This window comes from Rhea pennata, chromosome 3 (assembly GCF_028389875.1).
Source record: "Rhea pennata isolate bPtePen1 chromosome 3, bPtePen1.pri, whole genome shotgun sequence".
NCBI classification, from domain to species: domain Eukaryota; kingdom Metazoa; phylum Chordata; class Aves; order Rheiformes; family Rheidae; genus Rhea; species Rhea pennata.
This window is the reverse complement of record NC_084665.1, coordinates 97,841,083-97,858,620: the sequence shown is the minus strand read 5'-3', so window position 1 is coordinate 97,858,620 and position 17,538 is coordinate 97,841,083. Positions and strand designations below refer to the sequence as shown.

The following is a 17,538-nucleotide window of genomic DNA, read 5'->3' as shown; positions in this document are numbered from 1 at the left end:
CTCTGGAATAACTCCTACTGAAATCCTGTATGTGGAAATCACTTCTTTGGCCTATGTCCAGCACCTGATTCCTGTTTTATCACAGAACTGAACTTGCTGCTCTCCCTGTCCGTAGTGGACCCATATGCTCTGCTGCAGAGTTATAGATGTTTCAATGTCAAAAGGCAATGCAGGAGTAAATAGGCTTTGCAGGACTTGGTCCCAGATTCCATACAATTTCATATTTTAATTAATGATGGACTGATCAATATGTTCATCATTTATACAGAAAATACCTTCGTTAAACAACAGCAGTATGCAAGTGCATCTTAGCAGAGCAATAAACTATGTAGCGGTAGGACCAGCTGTATGGCTTACAGCACCCCAGACAAGCTAAGGATACGGCATCTCAAGTTTGTGACTGTAACCCACATAGTATGTCTGTGGAAGCATCTGATTAGCTGTCCAGGGTCAGTTAAATTTCCTGGTTAATTTCCATAGCTGGAGGCGTGAGGGAGTTTACCTTAATGGGAGAAGGGCAGACAACTGTAGAAAGGAAATAAGCAAAAACATTTTTCAAATGAAAGGAGGGGAATGTGTGATTGGTATGATACATCTGCAAAACAAGTTGAATAAGTTTCTGGACATCTTACATATTCTAATAATAAATGGAAACACATTTTCCTCATGTTGTCTCCTATTACTTTAACCCTCTCTAACACTTGAGGTGCTATCTAAACAAATATTATTTGTCTTCTAAAATTCTGAATGTTTCTTTCAAAACTTTTTCTAAGTGTTTTGGCTGTGTCAGTGCACATCATATAAAAGTTTGTTTCTTTCTAAACTGTTTACTAAACCACTTGGAAACAGGACAAGAATTGAGATACAGACAAGCCTTTTTGAAACAGGGTAGGAGTCTGCTTTAGTTTCTCTTACCTCTGAGCTGTTAGAGGAAAGTATCTTGGAAGAAATGAAAAAAATTACAAAGGGTTAAGTTAATTCCTAAAGATAATACAGCGATTTTCACTGCCACAGTTGCTGAGACAGCCCCAGATGCAGCTGGCCTTTTCATGGCAAGGACACCTTGCTGACTGAAGATCAGCATGTTGTGTAGCAGGACCTCCCCACACTTTTTCTGTAGAGCGACTTTCGGAGCAAGTTAGTGCCCAGCCTGTACTGTTTCGCAGCCCATTTCTCCAGTCTACCAAGGTCCTTTTGGTTGGCAGCCCTGCCTGCCAGCATATTGATCACTTCCTCCTCAGTCCTCCCCCCTCCCCCAAGTTTGCTTTCATCTGCTACCTTACTGACAGTCTGCTCTGTCCTGTTGTCCATGCCATCTATAACATTACCAGTACTGACTCCAGTTTTAACTTCTGGGTAGCACCATTATTAGTCACCCCCTAGCTAGGCTTTGAACTGTTGAGCACTGCCCTTGGAGCTTGGTCCTCCAGCCAGTTTTCTAGCCATCCTGTAGTCCACTCATCGAGCCCTTGCCTCCCCATCCTGACTGCAGGGATACTTTAGGGAACAGTGTTGAAAGCCTTGCTTAAGTCAAGTTGAATGGCATCGACTGCTCTCCATTTGTCCAAAGAGCTAGTCATCTCATCATAGAAGGTATTCAGTTGGTCACGCATGATTTTCCCTTGGCTAATCAGTGCTGGCTGTTTCTAATCACCTTCTGATTCACATTATGCCTAAAAATGGCTTCCAGGATTTGCCAATTACTCTTCCAGGGACAGAGATGAGGCCTACAGTTCTGCAGATATTCCTGCTTATCCTTGTGAAGAGACCATAGTTGCCTTTTCAGTCCTCAGGAACCTCTCCTGCAGCCTACTACCCTTCAAAGATGATGGTGGCCCCAGTTATAAGTGACATCAGCTAGCTTCTTCATACAAATAAAAACATACATCCAGAGTATAGCCATTCCAGTGTAGTTTCCCAAGACAAAAAGTAAAGTAACCTGTCTTCTACTTTTCCCCTCTTTTCTCTCCTTCTCTTGTAAGCAATGCAAAGTGACTCACCATGAAGTTTAGGATAATCTGGCACAGCTGGCTAGCTGGCAGCACTCTCCACCCTGTACACTGGGGGATAGCTTTTCTGGAGCCTGGCTCTGATGTGCTGCCTTTTCTGTCCCCTCCTGCCAGCCTCACATCCTCATCATTTTCCTTGTCAGCCAGGAAGTGTATCTGAGCTGTTTCTGCTTATTACAGAAATTTCATTTTGATGTGCAGGATGCTGGGTTTGTGAGAGAGTGTTTCTGTGCAGAATCCAAGCAATAAACTGGGGAAAGTAATGTTCCAAAATGTATTTATATATGGCATTCATTTTGCAGTCATCCTTCTAAGATTCCTATTTATAGCAATTAAATATTAAATTAGAGTGCAGAATTTGTTAGGGAATTCTTTATCTTTAGCTGTTTATTCTTAGAGATAGTTTTAATTGTACTTTTCAGCTGGAAAAAGTGAGAGAGGCACTTCAAAGCACTGAATCTAGTGAATTTGTGTGAGAGCGAACATCTGATTCCCTATATTCACCAAGTATTATTTACGTCCACATCTTTTAAACATTGTTTATGTCTGTATAAGAATAAAGAGAACTCTTTTCTTTCCTTCCCCCTGTAGGCAAATATTTCCAAACGGGCTTCCTGAGGAATACTCTCTAATAGCAACGTTCCGTGTACGACGAAACACCAAGAAAGAACGGTGGTATATATGGCAAATTTTAAATCAGTATGACACACCTGAGGTTAGAGTTGTCTTTGATTTTTTTTCATTGTTTTATTTTTTCCTAGTAATATGGCAAATATATAGCATCACTAGTTTTAGCTGCAGAATAGATAGACTGCTCTGAAATAGCTGATCATTTGTTATAGGGATTACAGAAATTGAGCAAAATGTATTGCGACTACATACTAGAATAAAGGGCATATTATGATTTATAGCTGATGTGTATTTACAAAGTTACCTAAAAGAATTCTTTGTAATTCTTGCCCAAACAATGCAGTAAAATTATTTTTATTATATATAGTTTATATGTATTTAGTTCATATACTTTAACTTTTAAATAACCACTTGTTTTATTTTATTTTGCTTTCAGATCTCTGTCCTTATAGATGGTGCAAAAAAAGTTGTGGAATATATGACCAAATCTGCTCAGGGAAATATACTGCACTACACTTTTAAGAGTCGAGAAATCTATCCATTGTTTGATCGGCAGTGGCATAAACTTGGTATTAGCGTGCAGTCGGGGATCATTTCCCTCTATTTGGATTGTAATTTAATTGAGAGAAAGCAGACTGATGAAAAATTCACCATTGACTTTCAGGGAAGGACTCTGATTGCTTCTCGTGCTGCAGATGATAAGCCAGTAGATGTGAGTAGCATGAAAACAAATCCTTGGAAAAAACTAGGAAATCATGTTTCAGCCACACTTTTACTAACATTATCATAAACAATTATGGAGATTAAAAAGTTCATAACTGGTTATTAATTTTGAATGCATATTCTTAATATGTTGTCTTTAGGTCTTTTTCTGTAGTTATTCAGTTCTCTAATGTCTGCTAAAGAAAGCCCTTCATTACCAAAGAAAGTACTGCAGAAACTCAGGTCCTGGATTCAGGAGTCTTTATTTTAATTTGTTCACTTTGGAGTGTCAGCCATGCAATTATTGTGGATCTATTGTAACATTTAAAGATAACTTCTTTTAGTGGTCTTTTCCTTCAATTTTATGAGATTCAACTGCACCAATGACAAACGTAAATTAAATAGATCTGTCATCTAGTTACAATTTGTTTCTCTCTGCTAAAGGAGATAACAACAACAACAACAAAAAGGATCACTTATTTATCAAGGTTATATCACATGCCAGAGTGATTCAGCCATGCTGGAAGAGGGGCCTATTGTTTGCATTTGTCACTCCCTCTTCCAGGTGGGAGGCACGGGGAAGTGGCTGGAAGTCTGCTCCCCGCAGCTTTCCATACAAGTAGCTGGCTTTGCATTTGCAGCTGGCGGTTGTAAGATAGTCCCTCTCCTCCACCTCTCCCCATCAAAAGACAGTAAATAAGACCTGCAGTTCTTCTAGCATGAAGTGCAAATGCAAGGTAAAGTAAGTTGTGATGCAGCACTCCTGAAAAAAACACTGTTTTCTCGGCTACAGATAAAAACAGTGCCCTTTGATGTTCTGGGCTATATTCTGTTCCAGAAACATTCTCTTGCATTTCCTTGTATAGAGAGCTCAGAGCAATGAATTTTAAATTTCAGGAAATGTCAGTTTGTTTTAATATACTGATATCAAATGACTAGTATTAAAGCAAGATGTATTGTGACCATGTGAAATTTTCAGCTGTATTCTCTATGCTGTACAGTTTCAGATTAAAATAACATATTATAATTGCAAGCTAGCACTGTGGGAAGGATCAGTCCTGTAAGGTGCTTATGCACTTTGTCCTGGACTCATCTGAGGTCTTCCGTGTGTGTTAACTTCATGGAGTCAAGCTTATACTTCACTTTATTTTGTAAGATTGAGTTCATATTTGTTCGAAATGTTTGTATCATTCCCTTATTACCAAGTTACATGCAGAAAAAGGAGCAGATTCTTTTAACTTGCGTTGATTTTATGGCACTAACTGGATGGCACTGAGTGGATGTTGCCAGTCAAAAATTCCCCACTTGGAGGAAAACATTATTGGCATGAAGCTGGTGAAGGCAGCAGAGCAGATCCTATACCACCACTCATTCTCCTCCATATCCAGTGCAAGGGAGAAAATAAGTGGAGAGAATATGAAACAGATGCAGAAAGAGGCATATTTTAGCAAAACTGTTCTGTGAAATGAGGCCTCTAGACTTTAATGTGACTGAAGTTAGTGTGGCCCCTTACCTGTTCTGGCTTTTGTAAGGGCAAATTAGCTACTTAAAATTTGGGGTTCTTCCTCTCCACCAAACCACCAAAATCTCTAAAATAAAAGTCTTACGTACAGAATTTATGATTTTTGCTGTCTAGATGGTGTAGTGGAGAGGTCCAGGCAAAGGTCTGTCCAGAGTGATAGACAATAAATGTGAAACAGATTTTATCAAATTTTTACTCCAGTTTATTGCCATTAGTTTACTCCGGTTCCAAAAAGATTATTTGCAGACAACACAATATGCAGTACCTATGCAGTACCAATAGCTAGAGCAGTGCAGAGGGTTGCAACTTACATGAATATAAACGTAATCTAAGTCTAAAGGATTCTACTTGATGTTTAAGGGAATCTAAAATGGGGTTTACATCAAAGAAACATACTACAGAATTTGTTCCTGAAGTGAGGAACTGTGTAATTGTTACCTTTTGGATTTGGTCTGTTTTTGCTGCCAAGTTTGGAAAATACATACCAAAATAGATTGCTTTTTTTACAGCTCACATAAATCTCTTATTTTGTGTTTCTTAATAGATTGAACTTCAACGTATAACAGTTTATTGTAATCCAAAACTTGCAACAGAAGATACATGTTGTGAAATATCTGCAGGCCTGGTAAGTTATTTGCTAAAATACAGATGTGAAAGTAAAAAAAAAAAAAAAAAAAAAAAAAAAGTTTCTTTGTTTGCTATTGAAAAGCTGTATAGAAGTTGCACAGAGAACTTTAGATTAATTTCCTCTAATGAATCCTGCTTACCAGGAGTTGTGGTAGCCTGCTAGGCACATGGTTGCTTGTTGCTTAAGTAAATGGCATAGTGGAACTTAAGCAAAAATGAAAAACTATATGCTGCAAGTGCTTTTTAAATGCATTTCTTGACATTAATTAGTATCTACTTAGTAACTGAGAAAGTGTCAGAGCAGAGAAAACAAATCACTGCCAATGACCTGAGGATGGCTTCAAATAAGAGACTATTTTAATAACTGTATCTAGTACAGCATTATAGGTGAAAAGTCCATGAAAGAGTTTGCATGGCAATGGAAAGCAGGAAAAATTGGAGATTAAGAATGTTTTCATTATTTCAGTATAATAACATGAAGCAAAGGATGTCTCATAATAGGCAAATACTTTCATGATTATAATGCATATGCTAAGATACGATACTGTTTAACATAAAGGATTCGTTTGGTTCGGTGGAGTCACTTTTTCCCTTTATTTTGCTATATGGACTCTGTATAAACTGGAAGGTACGAGAAATACAGTACAATACAGTTTTGTTGATTCAACCCATTTGAAAAAAGACACAGAAAAACACATATTAAAATATTAGTCAGTTAGTAACGAACAGTCTGTAAAAGAAAACTCCTCTGAGATAGTGGGAAGTGCCATCACCTCTAAGCCTGCAATCAGCAAAAACAGCCATAGTTTGCAGAAGGACTAATTGAGCTTATCTTCAAAGAAATGAGGAGAAAGGAGCTGGAATGGAGGGGTTAAGCTGTCCAAGAAGAGAGGAACAGAATACTTTTTGTGAACTGAGAACTGCTAGGTGCTTGGAAGAGTAGAGGAGAATGGACCTAACTTATCAAGGGAAATTTCAATTTTAAATAACAATTTCCTTTTCAAATATATTTCAGAATATATTTCTGATAATAATACAGATTTCCTCTTGAATGTACAAGCTCATGGCTAAGTAAAATGAGTGGATTTTCCTGTAGATTCCACTTTGTGCACAGAAATACGATTAGAATTTATTAAGAGCTTACTACAAAAAAGCCAGCAAGAAACCCTAATTATATCTGAACACAAAAAGAACAAGGCCATGTTTTATTAATAGCATCGTAAGTGTTCGTTCAGCTATATAAATAAAAACAACATTAATTTCATGTATACTACCTGCGCTGAAGACACCAAAATAATGTACAACTTCTTTATGACTTTCACATTGAAACCAGCATTATATTTTATGGGATTTTTTTCATGACTTTCCTATCAATTTTAAAAGCTATATTCTCAGTAGTTTAAGGGAAGGCGCTTATAATTAGATACAGATTTTTTACAGAAAGATGTAAATTCTGTGGGAGTTCCCGTAGCAGAAGGCTCGCAGGAGACCTCATTATATCTTATTGAGAGCTTCTGTAATTTATCAGGCCCTTAGCTCGCGTGGGTTACGGGCAGCAGAGTATTGGCTTCAAGGTTTTTGTTTGCTTGTTTCCAAGCTACACGTGCCCCCCAAAATAAAATAAAAAGTAACAACAAAATTCAGCCTGCCCCCACCTCCCCCCCCATTCACTCTGACATTTTGCATTTTGGAGTGGGAAGGGACTGACAAATACCCTGTGGGCATTTTCTGGTATCATTTCTTATAATTTTTGGAGACTTTCTTCCTCTGTCTGGGCCCTTTCAAAGGGAAGAAGTGGGCCAGGCAGATCAGTTTTGACCAGCATTGATTTCAGTACTGAAGGATCGCAATGGCCAGACTTCGTTTTACAGTAGGTTTCCCTCTGTGTGAGAATTGTTGTTGTTTTCTTGTAATGGGGTATATACAGTAACATTAAAACAGAAAATAAGGTAGAAATAGGATTTGGATGATATTTACCTCTTAATCAAAATTGAGTAAAAATCATAATATATTGTTTCTGTTTTAGTGCCCCCGTGATGATGGGTTACTTGCTACTACTTCTTCCCCAGTATCTGTTCACGCCCGCAAAATGTACATGCTTCCACAAACACAGCAAGAGTCTAGAGACAGATGCTTCTGCTTTCCAAATAAAGTATGGGGTTTTCTTATCGATTTTTAATGCATGACAATGCTTAATCCTGCTAGGTATAAAAAAAATGGTTTTTTTTCTGTAGAAATGAAAAATACCATACTATATTAAAATATTGCAGTATTATATTTCTCATAACATTATATATATATAAAATTACATTGTATATGTATACCAGTTACATATTTTATATCATGTTATATATTATGTAATGTACATAATATATATATATAAATATATCAAATGTAAATAATAAATATGTAATTTAATGCATAATAAATAAATATATATATATTGTATATTGTAATATATTAAATATAACATTGTATTTCCCAGTTCAGGAAGAAAACATTCTAGATTATTTTAAAAGTTAGAGTGACAAAGAGTTGTAAGGTTCCGTGGTTTGAACATGTGAAATAACAGGATTAATGATAAAAATGAAAATTACTCTTACCATCTTTTATTTAATGTAAGTGGTTTTATTTGAGAATGAGTGATTTTCTATACAGTGGGTTTTTCTTTTTTATCTTTCTCCTAGATGTTGTGCCATATTTATTCTGACTTACTTGTGTCGTTAGACTTTCGTGATTAAGACTAGGAAAGCCCAGTATGTAACATATTCTGGGTCTGCTTCTGTTTGTTTGCTGATTTATTTATTTATTTATAACAAAAAACAGGGAGAAGCAGGATTACCAGGAGTAGCTGGTTTGCCAGGCCAGAAAGGAGTTAAAGGTGAAAAGGTAAAATATCAATTACATTCGTTCTCTCACATCTTCACTTTGGTTTGGTTTGGTTTTCTTCTGTCTTAAATAGCAACGTTACAGACTGTGTTATTCCCTGAAGGAATAATGTCTTTGTGCATCAGTTAATGCCTTTGCCAGCCAGTCTGTGGGTCGGCGGACGTGGCCCTCCTTTCAGTGATTGGGAGAAGCGTACGAATCCCCCACAGGACCTCAGCAACGTATATTCTTTGGTATCGCTGTTACCTGAAATCTTCTTAGTTGTGAACAGAGAGTTGGCAAACCTGTAAAGTAGGCCGGTCGGTATTGCTTTCATTGGACCTATTCCATATTTTTGATCTATAATGGCTTACCCTGACTTTTTTTTATTAATAAACTTGGGGTTTTCTTGGTATTTGGTTGGAGGATGCTGGATTAGGACATCTCTAGGAGTGTGGTTTTACTGGGTCCCAGGAGGGGCCAATTTGGCAAATCAGCAGGAAGGGCAAGTGGATAAGATTTTTGAGTTCAGGAATATAGTGCGAGAGGAAGGCACCTGCAATGCCCTCATGTAGCGGTTAAGAGACACCTGATCTAGCATCCTGCGCTAGAGCACACCGTTTAATAAGCGAGCCGAAATAGCTTGCGAAGACAGCCGGAACAGTTGCTTGGAGTGCAGTGCCTGGCTGAAATCGGTCCACTTCTGAAGGGGCTTATCCACACAGTCAGTTGGAATTAAGTAAATTTCTTGATAATTTCTCTCCCCCCTCCCCGCCCCAGCTCCTCTTCTCCAACATACATTTCATTTTTTTTTCCTTAGGGAAAAGATACAGACAATATCAAAAAAGATTCGGGTACCTTAGCTTCTTTAGGCCAGCTGAATCAGAAGGGATTGCTGACGGTCTCCCAGTATCATCACCAAATATTGCTGACCCTGGGTCTTGGCATATAGAACAATTACTTATGTTACCAGTATAAACTGCTTCCTGGTGTTTATTTTGAAATCTGCTTTTCTGCCCCTGACGCGATCCATTTAGACTGTCACTGCTACTAAGATGAGAAAGGAGACTTCAGAAGTCTAACTTTTTTTTTACCGTCCCATCCAGCGGCCAATTAGCGACATTTACTGCGCTAAACATAGTGCCTCTGAACAAAGCGTGTGGGAGCCTTTTGTTACCTCCCGTTCTGGTCTCCAGTCCATCTTACAAAAGAAACCTCACAGATTTTTTTTCAAAGTGGCCTGCTACATGTAAGTCCAAATTTGATCTGTTGGTCAGCAGCTGCTCTGACACTTCACTGAATCTTCAGAGCCTGAGCAGGATTATGTGCATCCAGGGGTTTGACCTAGTGATGCTAACTTGACATTCACGATTAAAAGAATCAGCAAATTAAAGTCAAAGGTGAGGTACACCTCTAGAAAGCTGCTTAATGTGAACTTTCCATATAATTGACTAGTACTTGCTAGGGTTTTTACTTGTTTGTTTTCAGTGTGTAAGAAACAAATTATTGTTTTAGAACTTTTCCATCATTTGGTATCTTCCACATAAAAAATGTTATTTTATAGGTGCCACTGGAGGATTCAAATCAGAAGAGAGACTTGCAGATTAACACTTCTCCTGTCTCTCTTGCTGAAATAAGTCTTATCTCTTACTGTGCAGTGTGAGTTCTCCAAGCACTTCCAAGGCTGGAATTGCACTGTACGATTTTTACCTTCTTATATGGTTTCTGCAGTCCAACCTTCCAGGCTGTGCTATCTCTTGACATACCAATTCAATGGAAAGGTGCATCTCTGGCATCTTGAGTCACATTACCAATGTGGTTACAGGAATGGTCTCACTGCTGACCTTTGGAAGCGAATGAGTAAGGCTTACCATGGCAGAGGGGAATGCCATCTTCTCTGAGGCATTTGTACTATTTTCTTTTGCTTCTGCGTTTGTGTAAGTTTTCAATAGCACTTGCCCTCAGCAATGGCCTTGTTTTATCAATAATTAGAAGCGGACAGGCAGTAATAGGAAGACCCCAGACCATTCCAGAAATACAGGATACATAACTTACTGCCATGTTATATAAAGGAAAGTAACAAAATGTGGTTAGATGTTTTGTAATATGTTATATATGAAATGGGCTGCATCTTGATGATGACCAAGCTGGCCAGACTTTCAGTCACAAAAAGAAGGAATTTTGATGAGTTGTTTGATGGTTCTTCAGTCTTCATTTCTCACCTTGCTTGTGCTCAGCTTGTCTTTTTTTATTATTTTCTTTTGCTTCTAAATCATATTATTAGCATCCAACTAAGTATATTTAAACTCCAAGTAAAAACAAGTTATTGTTACTTTTTAATATCTTTCTTGGAAAATTCTGGTCTGTGGTTTGTCACAACATTGCTCATCCCTTTATTTTACTTTTTCTCATACCAGTTTCCACAGTACTTGAATATATGACTGAATTTACATTTCTTATTGTTGCTATGAGATGGGTAGGAAAGTGTCTACATAAACAATTTGGTATTAGGCTATATTTCTGCCCCCCAAATTGCTCTTCTCTTACAGCCTAACATAAAGTGGATTGAGAACTGGCTGAAAGGCAGAGCTCAGAGGGTTGTCATCAGTGGTGTGCAGTCTAGTTGGAGGCCTGTGGCTAGTGGCATCCCCCAGGGCTCAGGACTGGCTCCCATCCTGTTCAACTTCTTCATCAGCAACCTGTATGAGGGGACAGAGTGCCTCCTCAGCAAGTTTGCTGATGATCCCAAGCTGGGAGGAGTGGCTGGTACACCAGAGGGCTTTGCTGCCATTCAGAGAGACCTGGACAGGCTGGAGAGTTGGGTGGAGAGGAACCTCCTGAGGTTCAACAAGGTCAAGTGCAGAGTCCTGCACCTGGGGAAAAATAACCCTAGGCACCAGTACAAGCTGGGGGCTGACCTGGTGGAGAGCAGCTCTGCCGAGAAGGACCTGGGAGTGCTGGTGGATGACAAGTTGACCATTAGCCAGCAATGTGTCCTTGTGGCCAAGAAAGCCAATGGTATTCTGGGGTGCATTAGGAAGAGTGTTGCCAGCAGGTCGAGAGAGGTGATCCTGCCACTCTTCTCAGCCCTGGGGAGGCCTCATCTGGAGTGCTGTATCCAGTTCTGGGCTCCCCACTACAAGAGAGACATGGAGCTGGACTGGAGAGAGTCCAGCATAGGGCTACGAGGATGATCAGAGGGCTGGAGCATCTGCCCTGTGAGGAACAGCTGCGAGAGCTGGGCCTGTTCAGCCTGGGGAAGAGAAGACTTAGGAGGGATCTTATCAGTGTGTATAAGTACCTGAAGTGAGGATGTCAAGGGGATGGGGACAAACTCTTCTCAGTTGTCCTGTGTGACAGGACAAGAAGCAATGGGCAGAAATTGAAGCACAGGAAATTCTGCCTGACCGTGATGGGGAATTTCTTCCCTGTGAGAGTGATGGAGCACTGGCACAGGTTGCCCAGAGAGGTTGTGGAGTCTCCTTCTCTGGAGATATTCAAGGCCCACCTGGATGCAGCCCTGTCTGACATGGTCTAGGTGACCCTGCCTGAGCAGGGAGGTAGGACTAGATGATCTCTAGAGGTCCCTTCCAACCTTACTGATTCTATGATTCTATGATAGTTGTCCCTAAGATCAGATTGTGTCTTATCTGTTCTGGTGTATCTAAACTATTACCAGTACAAAGCATGATTGCTCTTTCCACTTTTTGCTGTGCATTTGGCAGAGTTCATCTACATACCTCTGAATGTGGTCTGTGCCAAAGACTGGGGCATAACATGGACCCTAATTTTGCCATATTTTCACAAGAACAGACTTTCACATAAATATTGATGTATCTGTGGTAAACTATCCCCTTGATGTCCAAGAGCATTGCTGATCAAAATTACTTCATTTGTGTTGGTGACCATCCTTTTTGTATGACCCATCTTCCATTATATGTTCTTTACAATGTTCTGAGAAGATTTCTTCAGTTAACAGTCAAAATATCTATTGGTTTTGAGGAGGTTCATGAGCAGAGGAGCTGCTTTATTTCAAGTCTGCCTTGCTTCAAGTCTGCCAGACTTGATACCATGTACCCCTCTTTCTGTAGGAGGAACTGCCTCAAGGACAGTAGTCCCTGTCCCTTTTATTTCTCATGCAAGTTTGGATTCAGTAGTGTTCGCTCTGTGGGATATCTGCTGGAAGATCTCGAGCCCATAGCTATGGTTGTAAGGGGACAACCTCCTATTCTTTAATGTCTGAATAACTAAGACTCAAAAAGTCGCCAGTACCAACTTTACTGTTTACTGGTTTCAGCCCTCAATACTTAGACATTTTAGACTACCTGATAGCTTTTTTCTATTGGATGAAAACTGAGAGGTAGCAGCAGCTAGGTTTAGAACTTAGGTTTTCACGGAAAAATATTCTTTGTTGCTCTTACTGTAATGTTCTTCTCAGTAACAAGTAACGGAACTGTGTTATTTCTCAAGTTTCAAGTGGTCAGAAGTCAGATGGAACTCTCCTGTGATTTAATATGTTTTGGTAGATGTTCTCCAGAACTACATTTTCACATTCTGCTGAGTCAGCATAACATATAGCCATCAGCCTCGTAGTAAGCAAATTTTTTGTGATTTGCTGATGTCTTCTGATCATCATGTGAATGTCTTGTTTTTTCCTCAATATGTAGAAATATTTCAGAAAAAGAGAATATGGATGGCAGTAATTTGAACAATTGTTTGTTTATCAAATATACAAACTATAGCAAACAGGCTACTGAAGTAATTGTGGGATATCTTTTTTCTTTCATTTACTTTAAGTAAACCTTGTGTTCACAAATGGTTTTAAATTGAAATCCAAAGAGAATTAATTTTTTAGTATAATAATAGCCCAACCTAAGCTATGTTAATAGATCTTGGTTAATACTTTAAGTAGGATAGGAAGCAAGAAACCAGAGGCAGAGTGTGTTCAACATTACTGTGTCTACTGATGCACACCGTAGAGAATTTTATTGCTCTTGGAGCATGTTTTGTTCATTTATATTTTAAATGAAGAAAAATACTTTTAAACGGCTATTTTAAGATTGGTAGGAATAAGTTTCTGTAATATATTGCCACATTAGGAAAATATTTATAATACCATGATAAGAGAAAAGAATTTAGAGAGCACAAAGAACGTGTCTGACTGCCCTTTCCATCTGTTTTTCTTGCTAGTGTTCATTTCTTCTTTCTCTGTCATTCCTCTTATAACCCAGATTCAGTGCATTTGAGGCATATTTATTCTGTTATGCAGCCTTGAGAATGGCTCCTTTGTGGACTGATTTTCATTACAGAGGTTATTACAAAGCAAATCTAAAAAAAATTTGGAGATTTGGCTCAGACAGGGATCTAGAAGTTGAAATTCATGAAAGCAAAAAATTTCTTGAACAACAATAAAAAAAATCTTGGGTAAAATACACTTGGCTAAGAGTGGTGACGTAGGGTTTTTCCCAGTTAGGAGCTGTCAGCGTACTTGGTTGACTCATATCTTGTAATGGGCAGAAGGGAACACTGTATACAGAGCTAAGAGTTTATTGTTAGTCCTGCTAGCGTGTTAACAGTGTAGTAGTCCAAACAGCCTATTTAATATAGAAAACCCTCATTGTTAATACAGTTTAAATTATTTTCACTGAAAAACCTCTGTGCAGATGTACACCCCTGTCCTTTGGTATCATGTTCACCACTGCAGTATTCGGAGGCGGTTTGTCCTCCGGGCGCAGCGGGGAGGGTTGTGGAGAGTCGCAGCACCCCGAGCTCCTTGCCAGGAGGAATGCGGTGTTTGGGGGGGGGGGTGTTTTTCCCCCTCCGCCGCGGTTTCCCTTTACCCCTCTCCGCCGCGCCGGCTGCTCGGTGCCCGGCGCTGCCCGCAGCAGGGGGCAGCGGCCCCGCCCCGCCCTGCGCACACAAAGCGCTATTGTTTGCCCGGCAGCGGCTGCCGGGGGCGGGGGGGGGGGGGCACCGCCGCCCAGAGGGGCCCGCCACGGGGATGGGCACAGGCCGGGGCCGGGGCCGGGGCCGCAGCCTCCCGCTGGGAAAGACAGAGAAGGCATCTCCCGGGCTTGGCACTCGCTGCTTCTCTGCCGTGGCCTGGGGAAGGCTCGAGGGATGCTGCAGAAAGAGCGTTTCTGCAGCTCTGCTTTGGGATGGCCACTCCTCTGAATCTGAATCTGTCATGTTTGTCAACTGACACTTCCTAATTAGTTTTTTAACCAGATCTAAATACTTCTCTAACCATTCTGCAATCATGAGAACTGTTCCTCTGTGTGTACATTTGGTTTTAAAACTAGTACTTTTTAGCTTACCTAATCTTCTATAGGGACTGTTTCTGACATTAGACAGTTCTAGTATAAAGGATGCGTTCTCTATATTAACCCTCTTGCTTTCCAATTTATCACTTTTGGAAGCTGTTCCCAGTACAATGTGCATTGGCAACAACTCTCTTTAGAGAGAGTGCTAGTATTTCTTTCTCGTTGGTAATACATATTTTTTTAACTGGACTTCTCTGATGCTATTGGCATACACAAAAATGCAGCGATGAAAACAGGAAAGATAATTCACTTAATCAAATCTTACAAAATCAAAACTCGAATTTTGGTTCAGGAGCGTTTAAGAACTGACAGAAGCTCCTTGTTTTATCCGAACTAATACGTCCCGATTGTGGACAAGAACGGTATTGTAATGTGGTACTCTAGCAGTGGGTGCTCTGGGCCAAATTGCTAGCATCCATTGTATTTACTGAGTTCATCGGCTTTTATCTTAATACTGAAATCATGATCTGATAAGTACAAAACCCTCTTCCACCTTCGGGACTCCATTTAGAATATTTTCCTTCTCTCAAATTCCTTGTAGACTTCGCTTTCAAGATTATATGCTAATGTATCTTACTAATTCAGTTTCATATCACAATGTAAATATGTTTTAAATTATTTTGTCTCTTAAAGTGCAAATATAGGTGTTGAAATAAAGTACATTTAAAAAAAGGTTTTTTGATTTTACATGAGAAAAGACTATAATTTGTTAAATGGTAGTCACTTGTCATTCTATCAGAACATTTGGCTTCAGCTTATTCTTGCTGTACATGATTCTGCAATAATAATGTATGATAAAGGAAACAGGTACTGTATTTTGTATTTGCTACTAGCATGTAATTTCTGGTTCTACAACAGGTGCTTTGAATAATGGGTGAATGGCACAAAGAAGTAAAGGTCAATTGCTTTTGAAACACTCTGAATCAATGTAACAAAGTGATCTCAAGTGTAATATTGCAAGTGGTGTCAGATGTGTAAAATTGTTTCCACTTCAGATAGAAGGCAGTTTGGCAGATTCGATTATCATTTGAAGAAACATTTGCTGCCTGCGCTCTCGTTAAGAATTTGGCTTGGCTTATGAAAACTTAGGATGGAAAGTTTACAGCAACATTTTCTTTTCATGTCAGCCTACTGAATTTCCACACGGTCCACTTACGATCAAAATAAACCTTGTCAAAAATGTAGTAGCCATCCTACTGTTTGCAAGATGTCACGTTCTGGAAAATGTGCTACGGCTTAAGTGCACTATTTAATAAGTATCTTGGCCTCTGTTGAAAAGAATTTTCATCGTTACCCCTAGTAGAAAATCCCAACAGTAGGCTTAAAGCTCACGCTCCTATTTTAGAGTGTTGCTACAATGCGTTTGCCTCATAAGCTATAGTACCACGGTCATATTGTTAGTGCTTGTCAGCTTATGAAATTGTTGTCGCTTCTGCGGCATTCAGATATCGTTGGTCACTGGTGAGTCAGACCTGCTAAGGATTTATTTCCCTGTAGCTAGTTTACAGTTCTTGCAGGTGTACGTGATTAGCGTTGTGTAGGGAAATCAAGTTACTCTTTTGTACGAGACTGAGCTAGATGGTTCTCGGAGCCCTGAATATCTTTTCTCTATTTTCTCTCCCTGTCATGGATAGAGATATGAGGGATGGCAGATTTCCTTTAGTACATTTCCAGAACTGGTAAAAAGGATTTAGAGTTCCATAGTCCTCACCTCTCTTGAAGTGGTTTTGGGGTTCTTTTACTTAACCGAGCAATTTTGAATGACCATTGTGAAATTGTGTATTGCACTTACAACAGTCTCAACTTGATTTCTTTTTTAAAGGTTTGAGATGATTTATAACTCTGAGAATGAAAGTCTCATCTCTGAAGCTTGTTCACATAATTTCATTTTTCCTGGTGGATGGCCTGCATCTCAAAAACAGTAACAATTTCTCATTGCTTCCTTTTTGGCAGTAGAAGGTAGTTGTTCCTTGTAATCTTCTGAGGTGAAGTAAGACATTCTTTGCATTGTTGGTTGCTGCTGGTTAGCTATTTTCTTAATTTTTTTTGTCTTCAGGAGTTGTGAGTTAGGTTCAGATCTTCCCTATGTACTGAATGTCTTCTGTTGCTCAGGAGAGGCATACAGGCACTCTCCTGAATATTCCATCACTGCCTGGAGTAACTTGACTCAAAGCTGGGTGGTCATATGGGGAACAGTAGGATCTCCTTGTCTAATTACTTTTTGCATGAAGTAGTAAGAAATTTAAAATTTCACAGAAAAAGTATTTTATACATCTAATACAGGCCATGTCAAATACTATTCATACCACTGCATAAAGATACCAAAGCATCTGGAAGTTAATAGTTCCTTAATAGTTCTGTTGAGCCACTGGCAGGAGTCATGTAGGAGTCATGGGTCATGACTCAGGAGTCATGTCAGGGTTTCTAAGGGTCTCATGGGTATCAAAATTTTGTCATTTCTCATGGATCCTTTAAGGTAGAGCAGGCAGTGGCCTGTAATGCCTTTTAATCTAAAGGAGAGTCTGCCTCCCATCAGGGTTGGATGGTGTGGGGAACCTGCCCCTGTCTTCATGTTGTTTGCTTTCAGTTCTGAAGATTATGGACTTCATAATCACTGTTGTGATGAAAACTAAGAATGTGTAAGGGAGAGGCAGTGAAGTATTGCTATATCAGAAAGGCAATAGGTTTATCTGACTGACATTTTAGTGGGTAAATAAACCCAAATTAGAAGCAAATGACCTCAGTTTGTCTGATTTTTACCTTTGTGCATCACAGGGTTTCTCATCACTATCAGTGTATTTGATTACCAAAAAAAAAAAAAAAAAAAAAAAAAAAAAAAAAAAAAAAAAACCTCTTA

At 39.3% G+C, this 17,538-nt stretch overlaps 1 protein-coding gene across 1 annotated transcript in view; it reads left to right on the top strand.

Annotated features, from left to right (window-relative positions):
* COL19A1 (collagen type XIX alpha 1 chain) overlaps positions 1-17,538 on the top strand; it is a 186,401-nt gene that overhangs the window by 30,270 nt on the left and 138,593 nt on the right. The window contains exons 5-9 of the mRNA XM_062573096.1: positions 2,601-2,724; positions 3,076-3,351; positions 5,408-5,488; positions 7,517-7,642; positions 8,317-8,379. Coding sequence (XP_062429080.1) covers positions 2,601-2,724; positions 3,076-3,351; positions 5,408-5,488; positions 7,517-7,642; positions 8,317-8,379 — 670 coding nt within the window. The remainder of the gene's footprint in view (positions 1-2,600; positions 2,725-3,075; positions 3,352-5,407; positions 5,489-7,516; positions 7,643-8,316; positions 8,380-17,538) is intronic.